Source organism: Liolophura sinensis, chromosome 13 (genome assembly GCF_032854445.1).
Source record: "Liolophura sinensis isolate JHLJ2023 chromosome 13, CUHK_Ljap_v2, whole genome shotgun sequence".
NCBI lineage: Eukaryota > Metazoa > Mollusca > Polyplacophora > Chitonida > Chitonidae > Liolophura > Liolophura sinensis.
Genome location: NC_088307.1, coordinates 9,712,819 through 9,740,196, shown reverse-complemented (window position 1 = coordinate 9,740,196; position 27,378 = coordinate 9,712,819). Strand labels below are relative to the sequence as shown.

General features: G+C 39.5%; 2 protein-coding genes across 2 annotated transcripts; both read left to right on the top strand.

The window, feature by feature from the left end:
- The first annotated feature begins 88 nt into the window (after positions 1-88).
- Positions 89-3,802, top strand: LOC135480129 (uncharacterized protein C11orf98-like). The gene is made up of 3 exons (XM_064759890.1): positions 89-205; positions 2,743-2,870; positions 3,583-3,802. The coding sequence occupies exons 1-3, from the start codon at positions 167-169 to the stop codon at positions 3,767-3,769; spliced, it is 354 nt and encodes a 117-aa protein (XP_064615960.1). The 5' UTR covers positions 89-166; the 3' UTR covers positions 3,770-3,802.
- Positions 3,803-5,557: 1,755 nt separating this feature from the next.
- LOC135480202 (uncharacterized oxidoreductase TM_0325-like) lies at positions 5,558-27,115 on the top strand. The gene is made up of 9 exons (XM_064759973.1): positions 5,558-8,833; positions 13,752-13,891; positions 21,611-21,703; positions 22,366-22,504; positions 23,050-23,090; positions 23,451-23,520; positions 23,880-23,916; positions 24,559-24,625; positions 25,680-27,115. Exons 1-9 carry the CDS (start codon positions 8,794-8,796, stop codon positions 25,866-25,868), a joined length of 816 nt encoding a protein of 271 aa, XP_064616043.1. The 5' UTR covers positions 5,558-8,793; the 3' UTR covers positions 25,869-27,115.
- Positions 27,116-27,378: the final 263 nt, after the last annotated feature.

Here is a 27,378-nt window from a genome sequence, read left to right as displayed (position 1 = left end):
TTTATTACAGGCACAGCATAATGTGTTCATTTCCCTTGTATTTGATGTCGCAAACGAAAGAAGGACCCATTTACGGTCTATAATTGCACGTGTTTCAAAAGTAGGGGTTGTTTTGGTCAAGTGTGGTGAGCTCTTTTCGTTGTCCAAATCAAGAGAGGCTGTCAAAATGGGAGTCCATCAACTCGTCAGTAACAACAGACCAACAGTACGTATGCTAGGTGTTTCAGAAATATTGACGTGTGAAGAGCAGCGGACGCAGTGATTTTGTGATCATGTGATCATACACGTAATGTGTGTGACGTCCAGTTCTACAGAGATTCAGAAGGGCTACAGTGTCTTCAAAGATTTTTACAATTAGGCATGAAAGTTTAGATGCCGTTATTAATTATAAATCGATTCATATACAGGTACTTTCAGTGCAAATTTAATTAAATGTTGAAAGTGTGACTTGGGAATATTGGTGAATTTTGATCAAGTTCATATGGAACGACTAGTCCTAAATTCATTTGTTTTTATATAGTTCTTGTTTTACACTTATCTCCAGCACTGTTATAGCTGGGTGAAAACTATCTACCTCTCAACAACAAATGCAAGGGTATCTCTGAAACCATCATGGATTTTGTGATAGGATAAACCCACGTAGCTAAAGGCATTGATTCTCGTTGGCCACTTGGCCCATCAGGCCAAAATGACTTGTACTTATCTTTGGAGGAAAAGTTAGTGGTGCTTTTCAGATTTTAAGGCTTGAAAGAATGTATAGTATGTTAAAGCCTTGTGCTATTTGCCCATTGTCGTGCCAGTTTCTGTCCCCGCAATGTTGATTTATTTATTTATTTGATTGGTGTTTTACGCCGTACTCAAGAATATTTCACTTATACGATGGCGGCGAGCATTATGGTGGGAGGAAACCGGGCACAGCCTGGGGGAAAACCACGACCATCCGCAGGTTGCTGGAAGACCTTCCCACGTATGGCTGGAGAGGAAACCAGCATGAGCTGGACTTGAACTCACAGCGACTGCATTGGTGAGAGACTCCTGGGTCATTACGCTATGCTCCGCCATGTTGAGGATGACAAGCATTGTGCGACCTGTTTTTAAAGACATGGTTGAAAACATCAACTTGAAACAAGAGGGGGTCAATAGCTGATGTGGATTGATGTTTGAACTAGAACTTGGCTTTACCCCTGCATGAAATTTATGGTGGTTTGAGTGTCTGCCTGTAGCCATGATCTCAACATGTCCATAGTTCTGCCTCATTTGAACACCTTGGCAAAGACACCAGATTTGACACCTGACCCAGTCACATTATACCGGCAACTGGCAAACCAGTTCTTGTCTCATCCTCTTCTGCTTATCTCCAAGCTAGGGACACGAAAAGATTGTTGATTTTAAAATGTTTGGAATAACTCAGTGTTCCACGAAATGTATGCTTGCATCGATAAGTATGCCACATGAACTTTAAAAAATGGACCTTTTTATTGCATTGGCATTGAAAGTGAAATATCACTGATCAAAGCGAGTCAAAACTCACTAACTGAGAAAACGAAAATGGCCGTTACGTTATTTTGACTAATCAGGCACAACTTACTTCTACAACCCAAGAATGCAGCAGTTTCTGCTGCCCCCTTTTGCCCATTAGGCATATGTGCGTAGGATGCAAGTTATGCAAGTTCTGTTTCTCTAGTATGACGCATCCCATGGCCATGTAAAAATTCCAATTTAAAAGTTGATTTATAGAGTTACTAAGCATATCAGAAAAAGTGGCTGTGGCTGTTTAGGCCTATATCGAGATTATCTACCTGTCTTACCAAATATCTGAAGTTATATTAATATTTGTTGTCTTTTATTTTATACTAGAGCTTAAAGTCGGTGCATTATGGTTATAGAGCATCTGCCTCGCAGGCAGAAGACCCAGGATCAAACCTGGGACGGGTCATACCAAAGACTTTTAACAATGGTATTTGTTGCTGCCTCAATTGACGCTCAGTACTGAGAGGTTAGAGCAAGGAAACATGACTGGTTGGCCAGGTGTCAGTATAATGTGACTGGGTGGGGTGTCATGTCTGGTGTCTTTGGTGTGATACTTCAGTGGCAGTAGCACTTAGGCAGTATGGGCTCATCTTCCCACAAGAAGACACATTATATGTACATACACCTAATGACTCTTCGTCATGTGACTGAAAAATTGTTAAGTACATTAAACCCCAAGCATTCATTCCTTCATTCAAGTCAAGATGTTTGTAACTTCCTTCACTCTTAAACTGTCTCCCAATTCTTAGCCAACTGTTATAAAACACCAGTCAAATAAACACCGAGCAAATACTGTTCCCCACAGAATCTTCGGGCAGAGACTGATCAGCCGCAGAATGATAATCAGGAAAACTATATCAAACCAAAAATTGGTTTATTTCACATACTTTCTTGAAATCATACATGTAATATAAATTACCCTAAAAGACCTCAATTTCGCCCACAAAAGTGCATTTTCAGAGGCAAATGATGCTCACAAAATATTATGTTCGGTGCTGAAACTTACAATTTTTCAGTAGAATATCATCCCATGATCCAAGCAAACCTCAAAACACCTTTCTAAAATGAACAGAACTCTCAGAATCAGGAAACTGAACAAGTTAGCCATGAACGAAATATGTGGTCAATCTACCACATAATCTCCAGTCTACCACACTGAAAACTTGGTTTTCTCTTCAATTATATCTTCTTTCGTTCTTTTTTTATTCTCAGCGCAGACAGAAGAAAAACTATGCTGTGGCCAAAGAGAAACGCAAAGTCCGTAAAGCAAAAAGAGGACCGAAGAAAATTGCGTTGGAAGACATTCACCTTTTAAGTGATGAACAGATCAAGCGTAAAGTGTGAGCATAAACTGCCTAGGCGCGTCAGAAATGTCCACGGTACTCGCAACTGTTTTAATGGAGAAAAAAGAAATATGATCATACCAACATCATATAAAATGAGGCGGCAGCATAGTTTTTAATCCTGCGCAGAGGCGCTGCTTCGCACTATTGAGAAGCAGGACCTTGAGCCATTGTTATGCCTAAAGTGGATCGTAGCGCAATGTCCACAATGTTGCAATGTTTCAACGTATCAGTTTCTGTTGTAACGTCATACTGTCTTTAATGTGACGTCATCATGATGAGCTGGGACGTTTGACATCATTAAAATGACATCAAAGTCCTGCTTCCGGAAGTTTGACAGGTCCTGCTTTGAATAATTGTGTAATTTCTTCAATATTGTTGTCAAAAAATTGTTGTTAAAAAGGAAGAAAAGGACGTTTGAAAATAGTTTTTTATGGTTGGTAATTCAGAATGGATGTCCGATACATTCATACAAAAATATGCTTTAATAAATTAGGATATGATCTATTCTTTTAGAATTTTAACATTTTCCGAACAAGAAAAACTGGTTCAAATTTGAATCATATTTAATATTTTTAAAAATATATTCATAAATATAGTAATAATAAATTCTGGATATATAAAACAATAAATTTGACCCACTTTCTGGACATTATTTATATATTCCGTGTCCATAGCAATAGTTTCTTGCCTTTCCTATGATTTATAGTGCTCATCCCAACAGCAACATCACAGTGTCCGGAAAACGCAGGCGTAAAATGTTGAAGCGTCTGCGACATTCCAAGAGGGAACAGAACAAGATGGATGGTGAGAAAGAATTTCTTGTTGCAGAAATATGGGCAGCTGTTTGGGGGATTTTGAAAGGATTCCCAATACAAATCTATTTTAGCTTCTAATAAGAGATGGTAGCGTCAAGCTGATGGAAAGATTTTGTGATTTGAACGGCTCGGGCTTGGTGACTACATATTTATATAGAGAAGAAGAAGAAAGATGTACCAGGGGAAATAACTCTAGTTGACATCAAGATTGGAAATTGAATTCAGTGACAGTAGGCTATATAAATGACCTTGTTAAAAGTGGCATTTGACAATAAATGCCCGGTGGCACTGGCTAGGCCTTTAGAAAATTGATTAAGGAACCTGTCTCTTAAAAGGTCAACAGAACAGACATCAGAATTCACAAATGCTTTTCAGTCAGTTATTCATTCATTCTTTCATAGCATGTGGTAAAAGCATTGGCTCTAGCTGAGGAGATTGTTCAGCTATGACGTTCAGTTTTCCAAAATGAATGAAAGGATACACGAAACGCTTTGGCTTTAATTCTTAGTCTATAGTTTAGAATGTGGAATAACATATAACAGTACAAACAAATTTTTCAACCTTTGTTTGGATGGTGGGGAGGGGGGTGTTAAAAATGGCTTAAAATTATAGCTTTCTTAAGGCCTCAGCAGTCAGTCTGGAAATTAAGCAGTGGTAATGTCAAGATGATCCCTTCTAAACAGAAATCAGTGGTGGGAACACACCAAATGGGGGTGAGAAACAGACCGAATGGGGGTGAGGATAGGGTGCTATGCTGGCCCTGCTAACCCGTGCAGCGTCTGTCTGTGTCAGCTTGCCTACATACATATACGTGTATATAGAGCTAGCAGCCAGCGAATAACAAATCAGGTTCAGCGTATATAAGTAAACAGAGATCAGTGTAAATTTACAAAACATGAAAGATATGTCATTCAGTATACATGGGTATCAGTTTGAACCCAAAATCTACGACAGTTTAATGGTGGAGTTTGGCAGTGACAGTTCAGAGCTATTCGATCATGTGATTTTGGGAAAAGTTGGATCACTTCGTTTTCCTTGTCCATTCCAGTCAAAATGTCACATCACTTGGAAATCTGAATCTTGAAACCACCGCACCTTTGTTGGAACTTCTAAATATGAGGCAACAAACCATATCTGAGCATAGGGAAATATCTGGAAATGAATGCGTTGTTTGTTTGAAGAAAATCTGAGAGAAAAACAAGATGATATCATCAGTTAAATACACTCAGGTTCATCACTATAGCGACCATGGTTCACAGGGCTTGTGGGACTTTCGGGTGTTCACTGTGCTTCGATAAAATCTGATCATTGAAGGAAAATATTAATAGGTGTAAAAATACCGCAAAAATGAAAATTTAAAAAAAAAAAAATTTTTTGCGCATAATTTTCTTCATTTGACTTTATAGAAGCACAATCTTTGTTGTAAAGTTTTTTTTATGTATTCTTTTAGCTACTTCCCTTTGTTAGAAAAGTTTTTTGGGTCTAAATGAATCCTGAAAAAGGAGAGATTAATTTCAGTATGCTGAAAACCACTTTTCGTGCAGAAAATAAAGCACTTCAGTTGGTTGATTTTTGACTCAGGAGCCTCTCATCAGTGCAGTCCCTGTGAGTTCAATTCCTGTCCAGCTCATGCTGATTGCATCTCCAGCCGTACGTGGGAAGTTCTGCCAGCAACCTGCAGATGGTTGTGGGTTTCCCCCGGGCTCTGCCCAGTTTCCTCCCACCACAATGCTGGCCGCCGTCGTATAAGTGAAATATTCTTGAGTACGGCGTAAAACACCAATCAAATAAATAAATAAATAAATTGGTGGATTTTTATTAAAGAAGGTGAATTAGTTTTTCTGATTACTGTTGCTACCATTTTTTGCAGTTGTAGCAGAAGCCTCCACAAGTGGTGAATCGAAAGAAACAGAAATGGCTGAAGTTTCCAAAAATCCTGGAAAACGTTCGAAGAAGAGTTCAAAGACTGATGTATCACCTGAAGACGTAGATATGGAAGAAGAATCAAACACATGAGAATAAACAGCCTGTATATATATATTTTCTCAGTTGGTCGTGCAAAATTTATAATTTAAAGGGTTAATGTCTCGAGTTGTGGGGGTATGAAGGTAACGTTTTAACATGTGGATCTTAATTGATACCAGGCCCTGCCATGATGAGGGGGTGGGGGTTATGGTTTGGGCAATCACTCTCACTCCTACCCGCGTGTGCCACGTTTTAGGTGTCCAGTTATTTGATCACCCATATTGTGAATAATATCATAATTTATTGTCATTGAGAAATGCCACATGGGTCAACCCAGGAGGTGTGTTTTTCATGGTGTACACTTTAAAACGGAAGGGATAAAAACTATTTGGTGAAGGGTCATTGGCGCAGTCCAATCGTTGCCCAACAAGCACAGTGAAACAGGCTTATGATAGATGAAGCTTGAAATGAAAGTTGTGAAAACACTTGAATATTTTCTTCTATGGCCCTGTTTAATGAAGAGCTTTTACCATGATAGTGATCCCAGGAAACGTGTGCGAACGGTGAAAAAAATGGTACGTGTACATGACAAATTTTCACGTACTTGTGAGTTGTTGCACATTTGCACCTGTTTTTCACGAGTGTACATGCCATAATTAGACTGTTATCACATGTGCGACTGTGAGTCCTGCTTGCTTGCGTTCGCACGTGCTAGTGTTTTTGTCCGTATGTGTGTTAAAAAAAAAAAAAAAAGCTGGCGTTTCAGGTAGTTTAATATGGTGGAGACACCTACAATGGCAATTAGACGCTATATATAATTTCACAGTTTAAACACCAATCGAATTAATAAATCAGATTATTACCGATGCTCCTAATGTTGTACATGCTTGCACAGGTGAGAACGTGATCTCTATCAACTGGGCTTATTACCAATGCACATATTCCATTACAAACTTACAAACAAAGGTCCTGTCTTTTACTCCTGGAATAGTTGTTGCCGATGCACGTAATGCAGTACATGCTTGCACAGGTGAGAACGTGATCTCTATCAACTGGGCTTATTACCAATGCACATATTCCATTACAAACTTACAAACAAAGGTCCTGTCTTTTACTCCTGTAATAGTTGTTGCCGATGCACGTAATGCAGTACATGCTTGCACAGGTGAGAACGTGATCTCTATCAACTGGGCTTATTACCAATGCACATATTCCATTACAAACTTACAAACGAAGGTCCTGTCTTTTACTCCTGGAATAGTTGTTGCCGATGCACGTAATGCAGCACATGCGCTACATAACCAATTTGATATCTATCACTTAGAACTGTTAATATCGATATACGTAATGCTGTACAAACTTGTACATGTATAGGCCCAACATAACCAATTTGATATCTATCAGTTAGAACTGTTAATATCGATATACGTAATGCTGTACAAACTTGTACATGTAGAGCCCTGCATAAAAAATTTGATATCTATCAGTTAGAACTGTTAATATCGATATACGTAATGCTGTACAAACTTGTACATGTATAGGCCCTGCATAAAAAATTTGATATCCATCAGTTAGAACTGTTAATATCGATATACGTAATGCTGTACAAACTTGTACATGTAGAGCCCTGCATAAAAAATTTGATATCTAGCAGTTAGAACTGTTAATATCGATATACGTAATGCTGTACAAACTTGTACATGTATAGGCCCTGCATAAAGAATTTGATATCTATCAGTTAGAACTGTTAATATCGATATACGTAATGCTGTACAAACTTGTACATGTAGAGCCCTACATAAAGAATTTGATATCTATCAGTTAGAACTGTTAATATCGATATACGTAATGCTGTACAGAACCTGTAGGCCCTATATAAAGAACGTGATATCAGCTGGAGTCGTTTAATACATTTGATGCAATATCTGTTTGTACAGATGGACCCAAGGTATAAAGGTAATATCAGTTAAACAGGTGGAGATGCACGTAATGCTGTGCATACACGTACACTTTTAACATCATTCGTCTTGGCATTACCTTGCTTGGAGATCAACATAACAGGAAAAGAAGATTGTGTCAGTATAATGTGACTTAGTGCAGCGTCATGACTGGTGTCTTCAACATGACTTTTCAGTGAGGCAGCGCTATAAATATGTCGACATTGGGTTCTACCTACTACAAAGATTGATGCACCGTCGTGATATGACTGATATTAGGTTGAAAGTGACGTAAAACCTCAGTCAAATAAATATACGCGTCAATACGGCTTCAGTAGCCAAATGGTTAGATCGACGAAGTGGGGAGACGCGAGATCAAGTAGGGGTCGGGTCATACCAAATACTTTTAAATGGCACTTTATGATGCCTCGCGTTCAGCACAGAGTTTAGTCTGGTTATGACTGGTTGGCCTGCAGTCAGTATAGTGTGACAGGGTGGGGTGTCATGTCTGGTGTCTTCGGTATGACACATCAGTAAAGGCAGCACTTTTTCGGCATGGGCTTGCTCTGCCATAACACACGGTATAGGTATATAAAAAAAAACCTAATGACTCCTAGTTGTCAATTGACAGAAAAAATTTTTAAATACGACGTAATACCCTAAGCATGCGTAGACACTTCTTTTCAATCCTGTATCAACCTGTCCGCTTTTTTTTATATTGCCTGTACAAGTAATCCACGTAGACCCTATGTGTCAACCCTGCATCCGCCAATCAGGGTTTGATATATAGGCCTGTATACGGATACACGTAACCCGTTGTGCGGACACGTAGGACCCTCATATTATGGGAGCGTAATATGATTTGTTTTACCGGAAAAGTTATAAAGAGTGGTACGATAGCGACGTGATGAAATGTTGGGCTCTGTTCCGAAAATATCTGCGCATTAATTAGTGGCAAGCTGCAGTAAAGTACATAAAATTATATGCATATAGTCGCTTATAAGCTATACTGGTTATGGTTGACTGCCCATGAGAGTGATGTGATTTTTTTTTAATCCCATATACAGTTTTGACGGCTCATCTGCAGTCAGACAGTTTAACTTTCGGTGAGCGTGCGTGGATGTTTGTACGGTCACTGCAGCTATATACATACACATATCGTAGTGTTGCTGTAGAATTGTGGATAAGATACACCGCAAAATGAGCAGGTCATTCAAAGATAAGGTCGTTATTGTTACAGGTAAGTTCCATGTAATATTCACGTACTTCGCATTTGTCACAGGTAAGATTCATGAAATAATAATAATACCTGACTTTTTCTCGTAAACTAGGATTTCCAGTCAAATACTTTACCGATAGTATGCAGTGATGTTACAACTCGATCAGAGAACAGATAAGTACTGTACATATTATTTTGGGGAAAAAAAACCTAGTGGACACTCATGTTCGTTTGGACACTTCACGTGAATACGATTGTAGATTATGTAAGTGCAGGGGCCTCCGTGGCGGAGGTGGTTAGCGGGTCAGCGCGGCGTAATGACCCAGGAGCCTTACCAATGTGGTCGGTGCGAGTTTATTCCAGCTCATCCTGGCTTCCTCTCCGGTCGTACATGGGAAGGTCTGCGGCAACCTGCGGATGGTAGTGGGTTGTCTTGTTTTGTTTTTGTAGTGATGGGTCATAATTAAAGAAGGAAAATAAGTTTTTCTGTGTCGAATGAATTCGACGCAAGATGTGTTGGGTGTTATACACGATACTGTTGCAAGACAATTTTTTTTTGCACCAACACAAGTTAGGTTAATATGCATAAATTACCTCGGTCTGGTTCAACGTAAGTGTGTGTTTTGTTACTTTGTAATACAAATATGTGTATTTCACATTTATTTAACACATGTTTGTCTTGGACTAACACATTTCTGTGAAGTAGGGGCCTATGTTTTTTATTACAAAAGAATAAAACACAAACCTGTGTTGAACTAAACTGCGGTAATTGTGTTGGTACACAAAATCTTGGGTATTTTGCAACAAAAATATTGTGTAACATCAAACAAATTTTGTGTTCAGTTCTCTCAACACAAGACCTTCGGTTAATTCAACACAAGACAGAGTGTGTCTGGGCATTAGACTGTGGACCGGTCAGTCGTGACAGAGTGGTCATTTCAGCACCACTACAGGGTGAAGCGCTGAGTACATACACTCGCTTCATGTAGATATGTAAATATACTGGTAGATTATTGATGGGACCATCCTTGTCTGATCACAAACGCAGGCTAAGCTCGTCTGGACATGTATTCCTCGTGACCTTAAGATTTCGTGCTTTAGTGACTAACGGCCGAAGTCCTTCTCAGAACACTAGTACTTGAGTGTATTAACCACAGCATGCAGAGAGACTAATACTAACACGGCGTCGTTAGAGCCACGTGTCGTGTCGAAGTCCATAGACCTGGGATCAAGTCTATGTTCAAACGCAGGTTGGCTCCTGTTAACGACTTTCAAAATGATACTTATTGCCACATCACGAGGAGCTCATCACAAAGAGGTTAGAACAAGGAAACCGGAGTGGTTTGTCGAGTGTCAGTATTACACTCGTAATATCAGTGGCCTATCTCGTCATTCTATATGACGGGATAGGCCACTGATATTATGAGTGTGATCTGTTGGGGTGTGAGGGGTCTTCGGCAAGATACATCTGTGGCCGCATGGACACCCTTCCATAAAGAAATCACAGTATCTGTGTACACACCAATAATGACTGCTCGTCGTCATATGGCTGAAGAAACTGTTAAATGAATCATACGCATACGTACAAAGCAGTGACGACAGCGCGGCACAATTGGTAAATGGTGAAATGTAACCGGTGAAATGCAGCCGTCGTCGTAACACGAGAGCTGGACTCGTACACGCGACCTCACCAGTCAAAGGCCGTGGTCTTTGCAATGATGTAGCGCATTAAACATCTGAGCCAGTGAGATAAACATTGTATCCGCCTAATATATCCCTTAACGCCCATCATTATACTTCGGATAGTTTATTTATTCATTTCATTGGTGTTTTACGCCGTACTCAAAAATCTTTCACTTGGACGGCGTTATGGTGGAAGGAAACCGGACAGAGTCTGGAGGAAATCCACGACCATCTGTAGCTTGCTGACGGACCTCCCCAGCGAAGAGGAGACCAGCATGAGGTGGATTTGAACTCACAGCGACCGCATTGGTGAGAGGCTCCTGGGTCATTGCGCCGTGCTGGTGGTATATTATTAGTCGTTGACTTAACGCTGTTACATTGATCAGTGTCGGGTTTTCTATAAGAGAGCAATACACGTGACATTAGGCCTTGAAGATATATACACGATCAGAAATGTATTCGTGCAGATGCAAATCAGCCACCGTTATCATGGACACGACCTTCACAAAACACTGCCGGAAAGCGTGCATGTCTGATTTTGATGATAGGCATAAATTAATAGGTGCGTTAAATAATCATTGTTAAAAACTATGCATTTATAATTTCCATTAAAAATACATTTGCTGCAAACCGGACTGCAATGGGAACTTTTATTTCCTCGCTTTTTTGTTGCTGGTTTATAAGAATAAAGTACTAACAATATACTAGTAGCTTCAGTCAAACCGCGCACTCCAATTATTTTTCATTCATTTCTTTGTATTTTGATAAATGTCATCAAGACTACTGCACTTACAATATAATTAAAGACGTACAACACAGAGAGTAAAACTTGAGCGGAGCTGACAGTGTGATAGCTGGCAAATGGCCACACGTAACTGGTGAAATAAGGCCTTTTGTCAATTTACCTGTGAGGGTTGTATTCTAACTGTTCATAAATATGCATAAATAATAACAATTTACATGCTCTCTAGCACCATGACTTAAGCAAAATTAGGTAAAACAAATGCAATAAATTACAACTGCTATCACAATTTCTCTCTGGAGCAGAAATTTGTCATAGATTGTCCAGAATCGGTAGAATTCCGTTTCACTTCAGACTGCGAATAACTATTTTTTTCTATTTTCCAAACCCCATCAGCATAATTCGGTTAGCAGGGTGATGCAGTTGTGTGGAAAGTGTACTGCATAGTTAGGTGATATTAAAACATCTCTGGGAACAGGTTTTAACTTGACAAATAAATAAAAATATAAAAGGACGCCTTGCTATTCCTTTTCCCGTTTGATTCGTTTTAGATTTAATCGTCGACATTTTCTTTTGTTTCGTTAAAACTAATTGACTGTCAGACTTACAACCAGTCATAGAGAGGACCGAATCTGGTTTGACAACAATCGTTGTTTGTTTATCTGACGGAAGTTCAAAAAACCAGAGTGAAAAAGGCATAGCGACGGATGTGATTTTGCACAAGGAAATAAACTAATGTAATTGGGTTAATGAGTCAACATTCTGCTCCAATCTCTGTGTTTTATTTAATTTTGGGCAAAACTGGAATTTTACATTTAAAATAACATATATATAGACAATGCCCCAGCTGGAAACATCTTAAGGACACAAAGAATGACCTAGGTTAAAAGTGCTCAGAACACCTAGTAACTTTAGCTGTGTCACTGTATGCTCTGTAGTAGTAGACGCTGTTAAAATCAATCACCTCTACATCTCGATCGAAACATATTCCGATTCTACTTTGTACCATGGATGACTCTTCGTCGTCATATCACTGAAAAAATGTTAAGTACAACGTTAAACCTCAAGCATACATTCCATAGAATTCTACTATTCTATATACGGTCCGGCTTGCGCACGCGCTGTGAGGCGCGGTGTCATACATTGAACATCAAAGGCGACGTGGCCACGAGAGATATCATTCATTGAAACAAAGGCACAGCGGGTATGTCTGGCCGACTCGTTGGGCTGACCAGGCGAGTTTTCCTCCTTCCAGATATACCTCCAATGTTTCTAAAAAGTGAGAATATGAAATGGACTTTATTTGCTGTGATTTGACGCCAGCCCGATTTAAAACAAGAAGCCTTATCAACAACCAGTATATTTTACCTTTCAAGGGAATTTCAACATGACGGATTAAACATCATAAATCCATGCATGTAGATTTTAAATGAAAATGTAATAAAATACTCTGGTCGTACATGCATGGGGAAAATCTGAATTGCAATTTGTGGACGGTTGTGGGTTTCCCTCGTGCTCTGCCCGGTTTCCTCCCACAACAATGCTGGTCACCGTCGTGTAAGCGAAATATTCTTGAGTATATGGCGTCAAACACCAATCAAATAAATAAAGTATATTCATTTCATTAGTCAATGTAATCTCAAAGTTCTTAAAAAAATGAACTCGTAGCATTCACCCTGCCATTGACTATAATTTTTATATAGGCCTAAAGGGGAATTTTCGATGAAACAAAGTTGTACCGGCGAGATGTAATTTTCATTTATCAAACAGTATATACCTTGTCATTCCACACGAAGGCTAGCACTGAGCAACATGGATGTACCGCAAACGGTTTCCTGAAACGACCAGCTTTATCATCAGCGGTTGCTACCTGCGACAACCAGCTTTTTAGGTCGTCCTGTCTGCCAGTCCTTCGGTTTGTCTCTCCGTCGGTCGGTCGGTCGATTGGTCGGTTTGCCAATGGGTCGGTTAGATATATAACATCCTGTATCTCTTAACATATGTCATTCACTTGACAGACTGCCCTAGACGACATCGGCCTTTTGCGGAATGCTGCAGAAGAATTGCGAGTTTGCACTTCTTGAAATAATAACTTATGGCCGCCATCCGTTCAAGATCTGTTGTGTTGTTTCATGATTATTTATAATTTCTCCTAGGGACAGTTGCTAGCAAAACGTATCTGTGATACCTCTATTTGTTGTATACACTTGTAATATTTAGGGCTTCGAAAATGAAATCTGTTTTGGAGTTGTTTACATTATGTTGACATGCACCACTGAAACTGACGACTGCTTCTCATGTCCACGAGAATTTCCAGCCTTTTATTTTACATGTTTGTCTTTTGTGCATGGGAATTTATCTTGACGTATAATAATTCTATCGAAATAGAAACCTTCCGATTATTGATTCTGATAGTTGTGTTTTGGCTATATAAAACCACCTAAAGCAAGTATCAGTCAAAAGATGAAACTATAGCGTAGACCTAACCAGATATTTTGAATTTTTTGTCTTTAGGTTCCAGTTCCGGTGTCGGTGCGCATGCTGCGATCTACTTCGCATATAATTACGCCAGTGTCGTGTTGACTGGGCGGAATGTTGAGCGGTTGAATGAAGTCTTCCGCAAATGCAAGGAGTCCGGTGTTCCCAGAGAGCGGGTAGGTTTTGTGATGAATATATATTTTTGACATTTTATGAGGTGTCTTTGTTCTTGCAAAACTGCACTGGTTTCTTATACATTGTGGTTTAACGCCATGTTCAATGCTTTTTCATTTATATATACCATCTTTGTTATTTGATAGGTGTTTTACGCCGTATTAATTCAAGAATATTTCATTTATATACGATACCAGCATTATGATGGGAGGAGACCGAGCACAGCCCAGATGAAGGTTTCATTTATATAATGGCCTCCAACACAGGTACGCTTAAACGCACGTGTATGCTATTGCATACTTGCGTATACAAACAAAGACCCATGTACAGTTTTAAACTTGTATTTCCGACAGATTCACAGAGCATTACCATTTCTTCTCGCAAACCTGGCACAATGCGAGCTTCTAAATCTACCTTCACTGATCAGAGAGCTCTATCAATCAAGTCACGTGACTGAAGTGATAGGAAGTATAAAGACACACAAACGTGTGAAGAACAAACAAATTATGATCAATCGTACAATGAACAAGATAGTCATAAACAATCTGTAATATAACAACGCAATATTGTACTTTGAACACTGTACACTCTGTTGTAGCAATGTTTTCAGCCTAATTTCACATGGGATACTTCAAAAACATACATAGTCATTCCGGATCAAATCCATTATTGCAGAGGGAAACTGGATGATGTCAAAGACTTTAAAGTGAAAGAAAGCTAAGACATGAAGTAAGGTTCATCATACAGACAACTGAAAACTATGCGTGAAAATACTTTCATTTTATTTTGTCAGACTTTTTAAAAGATTGTTGAAAGGCATTCAAATATTGGAATACTTTATGATCCATGCTTACGGCATCTAGTCTCTCTGACGTCACATCACCTTTTCGTTTTTCCTGATGAAGGAAGAAATTTTTGGGAACATTATTTCATTAATCTCTTACTCATTTCATTAATCTCTTACTCATAGGTAAAAAGAGTTATTCCAACATTTAGTGTCGTGATTAGAGTTGAGTAAACTTCCAGTGACGTCAGAGTTCCTAACCCCTGAGAGTATGTTCCATAAAGTCCATCTTGAAATTCAACAGTTTAAACGCCTTAAACTCTCTTCACAAAAATCATAAAAAAAATAAATGAAAGTGTATTTATCCATAGTTTTAAGTGGTCTTTTTATTGGTGCCTGTGTCGATTTTTAGAACTCTTTTCTTTAAGCAAGTTTACTGGCGAAGATTTGCACCTGTGCCATACGTCATGTTAGTGGAAGGTCAGTGATCTCCAGCAAACTTCCTGTAAGACCACACAAAAAAGCACGGTCCAGTGCTTATTGTCGCCGGGCCCCAAGAACAGTGGGAACAGGGGAATCGACAAATTCCGTGCCCTAGCGGTCAAACATATCGTTCATATTTTCAATATTATACGTATTTTTAACATCTCAAGCTATCAGTTTATTACAAACTGGGGACAGACAATGTTACTGTATAGTAAATGTGATGAAAACACAGCATTTTGAGGAATTCTGGACCAGTAACGTGTAATAAAGTGCAATTAACATCAGTGCATTTTTTATTACCTAATTCTGCTTAAACCTTGGTGTAATTTGCTACTATTTATACATTTACTTGAACGGGTAGAAGAAAAGCCTAAGTGAGAAATATTGACAGGAGGCCGTATGCATGTATGCTTGGGGTTTTACGGCGTTTTTGTTTTTGATGGTAAGACTATCTAAAGCTTTTATAATAAACATTGTCGTGATTTGGAGTGTTGTGTGTTAGCATTTAATCAAAGGTTTGAGAACTGCACTTTGACTCACCCACAGGGTGTTAATCTGTTATTGTTTAAATTTTGCAATTTTTTATTTTTGGATGTAACAGCCAGCAAGTTATATATATGTGATTAATGAAGGTCATACATTCTTGCATAGCTATATTGATTGAAATCTCGTTTCATCAAAAAGGCTGAGTTACGCAAAAAGATAACAATAGACGATCTAGAAAAAATCGTGCACAGATATTATTAACGCATATTAAAATAACAAATTGCCCCGCAGTTAAAGCCTGAAAAAACGTGAGAGTATTGTGCACGTGTCATTGGATTAAAGAATTATCTAATTTGTGTATTATCTTAAAATTACTCTTTGTCGACATGTTATACAATAGGCTATTTCCAGGTGGAGTGAAAGAGTTCTGCAAACCACGAAAACAATGGCTTACTGTAGTGAAACCAAACTTGCATAACTGAGCATAGTGACGTTAAGTGATGCGGTTGTTACTCTAAATGCTGCTTGATGTAATAAAAATGAATGCTTAGACGACCCCTAGAACACATTTGATGTTATGAACATGAATGCTTATACGACCCCTTGCGTCCAGTCAGTTGATGTTATTATGCTTGTATTGTTCTTGCGCCAGGTTGATGTAATAGACATGAATGCTTAGGCGTCCTCTTGCGTCCAGTCAGTTGTTGTAAGTATGCTTGTATTGTTCTTGCGCCGGGTAGATGTAATAGACATGAATGCTTAGGCGTCCCCTTGCGTCCAGTCAGTTGTTATTCTTCTGATGTTATTATGCTGGTATTGTTCTTGCGCCAGGTTGATGTAATAGACATGAATGCTTAGGCGTCCCCTTGCGTCCAGTCAGTTGATGTTATTATGCTTGTATTGTTCTTGCGCCGGGTTGATGTAATAGACATGAGTGCTCAGGCGTCCCCTTGCGTCCAGTCAGTTGATGTTATTATGCTGGTATTGTTCTTGCGCCAGGATGATGTAATAGACATGAATGCTTAGGCGTCCCCTTGCGTCCAGTCAGTTGATGCTATTATGCTTGTTTTGTTCTTGCGCCGGGTAGATGTAATAGACCTGAATGCTTAGGCGTCCCCTTGCGTCCAGTCAGTTGATGTTATTATGCTTGTATTGTTCTTGCGCCGGGTTGATGTAATAGACATGAATGCTTATACGTCCCCTTGCGTCCAGTCAGTTGTTATTCTTGTGATGTTATTATGCTTGTATTGTTCTTGCGCCAGGTTGATGTAATAGACATGAATGCTTAGGCGTCCCCTTGCGTCCAGTCAGTTGATGTTATTATGCTGGTATTGTTCTTGCCCCAGGTTGATGTAATAGACATCAATGCTTAGGCGTCCCCTTGCACCCAGTCAGTTGATGTTATTATTTTTGTATTGTTCTTGCGCCAGGTAGATGTAATAGACATGAATGCCTAGGCGTCCCCTTGCGTCCAGTCAGTTGATGTTATTATTCTTGTATTGTTCTTGCCCCAGGTTGATGTAATAGACATCAATGCTTAGGCATCACCTTGCGTCCAGTCAGTTGATGTTATTATGCTGGTATTGTTCTTGAACCAGGATGATGTAATAGACATGAATGCTTATACGACCCCTTGCGTCCAGTCAGTTGTTATTCTTGTAATGTTATTATGCTTGTATTGTTCTTGCGCCGGGTAGATGTAATAGACCTGAATGCTTAGGCGTCCCCTTGCATCCAGTCAGTTGATGTTATTATGCTTGTATTGTTCTTGCGCCGGGTTGATGTAATAGACATGAATGCTTAGGCGTCCCCTTGCGTCCAGTCAGTTGTTATTCTTGTAATGTTATTATGCTTGTATTGTTCTTGCGCCGGGTTGATGTAATAGACCTGAATGCTTAGGCGCCCCCTTGCGTCCAGTCAGTTGATGTTATTATGCTTGTATTGTTCTTGCGCCGGGTTGAAGTAATAGACATGAATGCTTAGGTGTCCCCTTGCGTCCAGTCAGTTGTTATTCTTGTGATGTTATTATGCTGGTATTGTTCTTGCGCCGGGTTGATGTAATAGACATGAATGCTTATACGACCCCTTGCGTCCAGTCAGTTGATGTTATTATGCTTGTATTGTTCTTGCGCCAGGTTGATGTAATAGACATGAATGCTTAGGCGTCCCCTTGCGTCCAGTCAGTTGATGCTATTATGCTTGTTTTGTTCTTGCGCCGGGTAGATGTAATAGAACTGAATGCTTAGGCGCCCCCTTGCGTCCAGTCAGTTGATGTTATTATGCTTGTATTGTTCTTGCGCCGGGTTGATGTAATAGACCTGAATGCTTAGGCGTCCCCTTGCGTCCAGGCAGTTGATGTTATTATGCTTGTATTGTTCTTGCGCCAGGTTGATGTAATAGTCATGAACGCTTAGGCGTCCCCTTGCGTCCAGTCAGTTGATGTTATTATGCTTGTATTGTTCTTGCGCCGGGTTGATGTAATAGACATCAATGCTTAGGCGTCCCCTTGCGTCCAGTCAGTTGTTATACTTGTGATGTTATTATGCTTGTATTGTTCTTGCGCCGGATTGATGTAATAGACATGAATGCTTAGGCGTCCCCTTGCGTCCAGTCAGTTGTTATTCTTCTGATGTTATTATGCTGGTATTGTTCTTGCGCCGGATTGATGTAATAGACATGAATGCTTAGGCGTCCCCTTGCGTCCAGTCAGTTGATGTTATTATGCTTGTATTGTTCTTGCGCCGGGTTGATGTAATAGACATGAGTGCTCAGGCGTCCCCTTGCGTCCAGTCAGTTGATGTTATTATGCTGGTATTGTTCTTGCGCCAGGATGATGTAATAGACATGAATGCTTAGGCGTCCCCTTGCGTCCAGTCAGTTGATGCTATTATGCTTGTTTTGTTCTTGCGCCGGGTTGATGTAATAGACCTGAATGCTTAGGCGCCCCCTTGCGTCCAGGCAGTTGATGTTATTATGCTTGTATTGTTCTTGCGCCAGGTTGATGTAATAGGCATGAATACTTATACGACCCCTTGCACCCAGTTGATGTTATAATGTTCTTATGGTCGTAGATCCGGGTTGATGTAATAAACATGAATGCGTATGCTGTCCCTAGCCCCGGTTTGATTTAATAACTCTTACAACTCTTATAAGTTTTTACGGTTCATAATTTGGGATTGACGAGGGCCTCTGTGGCTGAGTTGGTTAGCACGCCAGCACGACGTAATGAACCAAGAGCCTCTCACCAATGCGATCGCTGTGAGTTCAAGTCCAGCCCATACCGGGTTTCCACCGGGTTTCCACCGGGATCTTCCCGGTTTCCGTTCACTATAATGCTGGCCGCCGTCGTATAAGTGAAATATTCTTGAGTGGTGCGTAAAACACCAATCAGGTTGAAATAATTGACAAAGCCCCAAGTTTAGGATTGATGTAAACATGAATGCGTATACAACCTCTAGCCCCGGGTTGATGTAAACGTGAATGCGTATACAGCCTCTAGCCCCGGGTTGATGTAAACGTGAATGCGTATACAGCTTCTAGCCCGGGGTTGATGTAAACTTAAAAGCGTATACAGCTTCTAGCCCCGGGTTGATGTAAATATGAATGCTTATGAAGCCCCTATCGCTGGGTTAATGTAATAGCCTTGAATGTTTAAGACCCCTGGCCCCGAGCTGAAGTAATAAACTTAAATGCGTATACAGCTTCCAGTTCTGGGTTGAGGTAAACGTGATTGGTTATGCGGTTTCTATCTCCGGGTTTATGTAATCAATATGTGGCTCTGTGTTTATTACACCTTAGCTACCCAATTTTCCGATATATGTACTACGTCCGTATAAATTGATTAGGTTCATATCAGTGGGTTATAATGAACAATTGATGCTCTAATTCCCGATAGCACAGTTGGTAGAAGCGATAGATCCAGGGTCAATCCTGGGTCGAGTCACACCTAAGATTTTAGTTGTCACTTCCTCGCTTGGCGTTCAGCATGAAGGGGATAGTGCAACGACTGATTGACCCGTATCAGTATAATGGCTCGGGCGAGGTGGGGTAAGGCGTCCCATTGACGCAGCTCTAGATTAAAGAGCGGTGGAAATCCCGTCCAAATCCGAGGCACTATACATACACTCCAAGGATTCCTTCGTCGTAATATGACTGAAAAATTGTTAAATACGACGTTAAACCCCAAGCACTCACTCACTCATTTATTTGGGAGTTGTTCACATCTTTGGGTCGAAACTGACATTCGTATGCTCTAGGTTAATTATCGCAAGGCCAAATCCCAAGACGACGTTTAACACCAACTACCTAAGAACTAAGAAAGTATATATGAAGTAAGAATTTGGACGGAGTCATACAAAGAGAAGCAGTCAAACGTTTCCAGTGGTGACGCAAAGACGTAAGGGATGCTGTAAGCGAATGAATAGTTCATTAGTGGACGTTAATCAGAGTATTTATCTCAGTTGCGCTTTGATCGCAACTGAGATACCGGTACATATTTTACTATCGAGAACTTATATTCTAGCATGGTACACTGTTTGAATACTGATTTCACTCAGTCGCCCAGAACATACCTTGCGTCTCTCTTTACATCTAAATTGTTATTTGCTTTTTTTGGCATGATCCAGTCCTATTTGCGTACTTTATATACTTTGTATGTTAAATGTGATAGCAATACAGCATTTTGAGTAATTCTAGAACAGTGATGTCTAATAAATTGCAATTAACATCAATGTATTTTTTTTTACCTAATGCTGCTAAAGCCATGGTGCTAGGGGGCGTGTGAATTGCTACTATTTATGCAATTATATAAACAGTTAGAATAAAACCCTAACAGAGATAAATTGACAAGAGGCCGTATTTCACCAATTATACGTGTAACCATTTGCCAGCTATCACACTGTCGTGGTTGCCCTGGTTTTTCTCTTTACACTGTGCGTCTTAATTATATTCTTATATAATTCTTTGGTAGTTTGTGTTAAACATCGTTCCAGGAATTGGTCTTGCGATTTTTGACCTGGTACGTCCATCTTGGTTGACGGCTGGTATACAGTTTTGACGCACAAATTCAAGGCCTTTGACAACCGTACAAATGGCTACTGCATAGGAAGTAAATCTAGAGCAACGACGACAGTTTGATAGTTGGCAAATGGTCAAGTGAAATCCGGCTTCTTGTCAATTTACCTCAGGGTTTCAATCTGAGTGTTGTATAAAATGCTTATAGCAGATGCAGCGAAGGCCTTTGATGGGATATGTTTGATCTTTCATCATTGTGTTATTTTTAGCGCAATGCTTTTCATATGTGTGCATGTTGCAACAGGAAACCTCCTATATGTGTTAATTTCTTTATACCATGAAAATGAGAAGCTGGCTCTTTGACCGATATAAATCGTTGTTAGTTGTCGCTGCAACCTTTCGTCAGTCAGGTCGCAAGTTCGAATCCAACTCTGGCTGGTTCGACTGAGGCTTAATGTCAAACACGTGTGTGGTGGTTTACTCCTTACCAATTCTGCTTCCTTAACCTGTAAATCTTGTAAATTCTGTTACGTTAACGGATAAATCTTCTGCTATGTTATAATTTATGAAACAAATGAAACAAATAACTGAAAACAATTGGAGACCTTATCCGGAACTGTCTTGACGTTTGTTTTAACAATCTCTTATTTGATTCATTTTCATTATGTAACTTTGTTGAGTTCCTCTAGGCTCTACCATGGGTCCTTTATTTTTTCTGTTTTTGTTTTATTTCATTTTTATTTATTGTTTACGAATTATCAGTAGTCAAGATTATATATACTTACATGACGTCGTTCAGCCTGAATGAGCTGATTGTTAAACCGCACATCGAAAGGTACTTGACGAAATTCCTGACCTAAAACCGTAGCCGAACCAGCGGTAGCTATAGAGCTTTTTACTATTTCACATACGTCTCAATGTGTTTCCTGATTTCATGTTTGTTTTCTAACAGTTGCTTGTGATCCAGGCTGACGTCACAAGGCGTTCAGAACTGGCAAGGATTGTTGATGAGACTGTTAAAAAGTTTGGCAAAATCGACATCCTGGTAAGTCCTGTTATGTCCTAATATAAATATATACTCCTGCATTAAAGTCCACTTTTGATACGACTTTTAGGTTCGTTGTGACATGTTTTTTTCTTTGAATTCACATTCATTTCATTGCGAGAGAATAAAGCACACCAGCTCTGCGCGAAAAATATCAAGGAATGCTCGTGGTAATTACTAGTCCGAAATGTGAGCATAGGTGGTCCCGAGTTCCCATGCAGTAGGTTCAGCGATGATGCCATTTCCGAAAATGTTCGACCATGGACGAAAAATATGCATATATTAGAGGAGTTATCAAGAGATACAAAGTATGCATTAAATGTATTTTTTTTGTTTTTCTTTTATTTCATTATTTTTTTTTTATTTATTTTTTTTTAGCGTAACGTTTTTATTTCTCCTTTAAAATAAAAAACTTCGTTTGGAGCTTTATGCATCATCTAAGGACAGCTATGGCCTTGGTGACGAAAGCGACACTCTTCATAAACTTTGACTGAACATTAGGTTTTCGGGTATTTATTTATTTGATTGGTGTTTTACACGGTACTCAAGAATATTTCTTTTATACGACGACCTTAGGACATTTTGTTAATACCTGTAGTTTTGCATCGTGGTAACAATTTCAGGTAAAACCAGATCTAAAACTGGCGATAATCCCATTGCAGATAAACAACGCGGGAGAGGGCAAATTTGGGGGACTTATGCAATCTACAGCGGATGATTTTGACAAATGTATGGAGACAAATGTTAAATCGGTGTTAAATCTTACCAAGTTAGCCACGCCACATCTTATCAAGACAAAAGGTATGTATATAGTCATTTGGACGAATGTCTGAATAATGAATATTCATAGGTGATAAACCACGTATACATGCTCATAGTGAGGTCGTTGAGTTATGATAAGGATGTTAAAAACTTGTCAGCGTGGTTAATGTGCGAGGCCATTCCATATTCGCATGAAAAAATAGTATGGAATGATTCATGAATATTCAGTAGCTTGATAATTTGCCACGCCTCTTTCTTGTCACCATCTGTCAAATATTCACTATCAGGATAATTTGTCACACCTCTTTCTTGTCACATGTCAAACAACCATATGCATGTTTGTGTTATCAGTTGTAAATATTCATTGTGCACCTTCCAACCTATCAGATAATGCTTCATGCCTGTATTAAATATTATATTTACAAGGGCGAGGCGGAGGGCGTAACAAAAGTTACAGTAAAACGAAAACAAAAAATGCCGCTGTTATTAATTATTCAACGTTAACATTTCAGATGTCATCAAATATACTATCACGAAAACACATCCGGTGTATTGTTATGATAGTTTTTTCCCCCATGTTTCAGGAAACGTTGTCAATGTGTCGAGTTTATTAGGGTCAATTTCGGTAAGTTTTCAAATCTTCTATCTTAATTTCACTACCTTTCATGTCGTATATCCTAAAGTCATTTTATCAGTGTGACTCTTCCCACGTGCGGTCAACGATTTTAAGATCAATCTCTGCTGATTCTGCTTGTATATAGTCACGATGTAATGCAGGAATTTGACGTCATCACAACACTAGTGTTTTGAAGCCGTTTAACGGTTCCAGTGCCAGGCTGTTCGTTGTAGGCCTACTCCAAATAACGCGAGACAATGCGATATTTTGCGCGACTAATCTACAAAGCAAAATTGCAGCCAAATCTTTTTACACATTAGCCAAATACTTTAGTTTCTTTTCTTCAACTCAATATGATATGATTCCAAGGTACCAGCAGCGTTGGTCTACTCCATGGCGAAGGCTTCCATCAACCAATTTACAAAGTGTGTCGCCATGGGTGAGTATGTCAGTTTAGTCATTGTCTTGATTGATTGATAGGTCGATGAATACCTGATAAAGTGCCTCCATTTCGCTATAGGGGTGCGTTTGTTACTTGTCAAGCATTTACACGAACAGTTAAAATAAAACCCTAACTGAGGTAAATTGACAGGAGGCCGTATTTCAGAGGTTACGTGTGACCATTTGCCAATAATCGCACTGTTGTTGCTGCCACCAAGACATGATTCTTCGAATCCACCAATTAAATGACCTGATGGAGACATTTCATATTTTTAAACATGTATTTCGTTGTACAGTTCAGCTGTACTGAGTAGTATGCCTAAATCTGTTCTTCCGACTTTGTATTTTTTGTTGCAGAGTTGGCGCCTCACGGTGTTCGTGTAAACGCTATTTGGTAGGTCGATTATACGTGTGTTGTTTCTTTTGTTTGTTTTTTTTTTTAAATTATCGCCATCGGGCGAGTTTTGATCGCGTTTGGGATGCTTGTCTTTAAGCCCTGACGCAGTAGCTGTGGGTTCAATCCCAGCCTTAAACAGATTCGCCTACCTCAACTGCTCTCTGGGGCTAATAAACTGGTACAGGGCCTATTCATGTGGTCTTACATGAAGTTCATTGGAGACCCACTGTCTTCCACCAACATCGTATACACATTTTACTCACACTGCGGATGTTGAAGTTCGCCATTTTCTTGCCAGTGGCAGGTGGTTTACTTCTATTTTCTCCACCCAGAATAGATAACAGACCGTCGAATAACTAAAGTATTCTTGAACACAGGCTTATGAGCTCCTGTGAAATAAATAAATAAATAAATAAGTACTACAGGACAAAAACCACGACGACGTACGTACGACTACGGGAGGATTTTGAATTGATTTGGTCTCAGAATGGATAACGTTTCATGGTGAGTGGAGATGGTCAGTGTAATTAGCCAACCTTGGGGAAACATTTTGAACGATTTCTGTGTGGTTTTGTTTTTCAGCATTTGATTATGATGTAATTAGGTGTACATATATCGTTTTTTCCTGTATGATTCCAGTCCGTCTTATGTTGAGGACACGCGGTTTATAGAAGGGTCTCTGCTGAATATCCCGGACATTGAAACGGTATGTCTGTCTGTTGCATGAGCAATCCATGATTGTTATCGCTTCTTATGGACAACGCCTTATTTAGTGTTTTAAGCTAGCAGTCACAAAAGGTGTAAGTATTCCATTAGGCCCATCACCTATATGTATTACACGTGGGAAGATATTCTAGCAACCTGCGGATGGTCGTGGGTTTACCCGGCCTCTGCCCACCATAATTCTGGCCGCCGTCGTATAAGTGAAATATTCTTGAGTACGGCGTAAAGCACCAATCAAATAAATAATTAAATAAATAAGAAAATACATGTATTGTTGTGAACATGGCACTAGAACATAAATCCTGTAACTGATTTCTACACAGAATGTTTGGTTGCGTTCCTTAATTTAATATCTATTGGATTTCAACCTCTTCATATAGAAGCTAAACTTCCTTAAAAGAAATTTCATTTCACTTCATTTTGTGTCAGTAAAAAGCTTCAGCAGACATCCACCTAGATAATTTATGACAAAAAAGCTTATTCTTTGGTTATCGCAAAAGAATCTAACGTCATCCAATGAGAATCTAACGTCCTCTACAATGTTATTGTAAGGCGAAAAATAGCAACTAAAAAGCTTAAAATGTGTATACGCGTTATTACCACGATAGTATATGCTCAGAAAGGAAATATAAAGAAATCTCTGCAACATTTTAAGATAAATTGAAAAGACGTCTTCAATTTAGTGCTACACATTTTAGGATCGCTGTGGCGCTTGCCCAATGAGGTCGTCATTTTTCACTTTTGACCGAAGACAGGAGGAAACCGTACAGGATTGTACTCTTAAAAGAATCAACAGAATGTCATGCATTCTGTTATTGTGACAGATGATTCTGTTAAATGTGATACACACATTCTGTTAGCTCAACCTAAAGATTGTTTTAGGACCAACAGAATAATAGGTCGAATATAACGCAATCTTATAATAAAGGAACACATTATAATTTCACTCAGACAACAGGCTTTATGTTAAAATTAACAGATGTTTTCTGTTAATCAGTGTATAAGATTAACAGCTAATGTATACTTATCCTTTTCAGTTCAACCAGTCCAAGGAACGCCAGCATCCTCTACACCGCAACGTCCGCATGGAAGACTGTACGAAAGCCATAGCATTCCTGGCGTCAGAGGACGCGGCGTTCATCACCGGAACGCTATTGCCGATTGACGGCGGCCGGAAGTGTACCGACGTCTCGTACGCTGGACCGATGTTGTCGTCAAACAGATAGTGCAAACATCCAGGACAATTAGGCGACAGTTCCACTTAGTAGAGATTCTTTATCCTTCCTTTTTGTCCCGGCCTCTGGCCTTTAGGCGGGACAGAGGCCTGTTGGCTCTGAAACTCAGTTACCTCATCGGTAGTTCATCACAAGGCATTCTTGGTAAAATCCGGGCCCATGCCCAGTTGCAATGTTAGGAAAGGTGTCCTTCAAGTTGTCGACACAAAATTTGGCACACGGTGGGGCATGTTTACAGAGACATTTTAGCAGCCACTGAAAAAGGCACGTTAAACAAAATGGTGGCTTTACGCTCGTTTTCTGTTTTCCAGATTGATATGAATAAGCAGTGACGTAATTATAGGTTAGGTCTTTTAGACAGGACGAAAAAGTCTTGTTGACAAAAGATTTGTTCTAGAAGAAGAGCGCAAGACCAGTCGATGTCAGCTTTCAGTGAATTAAATTCAGCTCCATTTTAGTACAACTACATAGATCACAGAGCAGATTTTGATGAAGAACCGTCAGCTTCACTTCATCACAACTCCTCATAACCAACTGGTGTAGCTCTCACGCAACAATTAACAGTAAAAGAATGTGGTTTTAAGGGTAATACAGAAAGTCATATCTCTCATTAAATCATCCTAGAGGGACCGAGAGGAGCCGTTTTTACAACCCCAAGAAGACATCTCAGGGTTTGCTTTTTTCAGACATGATTGTGGTGAACCAAGAAAATAGCTGAAATTTACTATCATAGCCCAAAAAGGCCGGGGTCCAGGAGCCGCCTAGGCCCCGGAAGCTAGAAAAATCTGCGGAAAACAGGTAAATTAATCGAAACTGAACAAAGAAAAAGCGGAATTCCGCTAAAAAGCGGGAAAAAATCATGCCTGTTTTTTGGAGTTTTCTACGTAAGGGCACCTCCAGAATGCATCATCTCCGCTCACCGTGCACTCCATAAAACCAAACGTAGTTCCATGTTCCATTTGAAGTATTTTTTTGTTTAAAGTCTGGAGACGTTTAGAAGGCTGTCCTCTCTCCATCTACTATTATTGTCCAACGACATAGTTTCAATCGAAAATGTGTTACTGCATATATATACAGCTTAACTTTGCGGTGTATTGAAGAAAGACAAAAACAAAAACACATCGACTTCAGTGTGCATATGAATGTCTGTGAATACACGCGTTACGTGGTTTCTAATGCAACATTTCACAATTTCCATCATTTTATTGCAAGTTGTTAAGGGTCACATCGCATGTACATTTGGGTATTATAAGTAATGTCTGTCTATGTCCTTTGTTAATAAAGTATACAACTGCACACAATCATAAATCCTTCTGTTGAGCCGTGGAGCGCCCAGAACAGTTCCCCACAGCCAGTTTTGTAGTGAAGTGATAATGTCATTCAGATGTTGGTATTTTATGGATCACTTAACAAAAGTTATGTCAAAACAAATCGCAGTGTCACACTTCCCGGATCTATGGAATACGCATTTCAGTGTAAAAAATATCTTTGTGGAATTAAA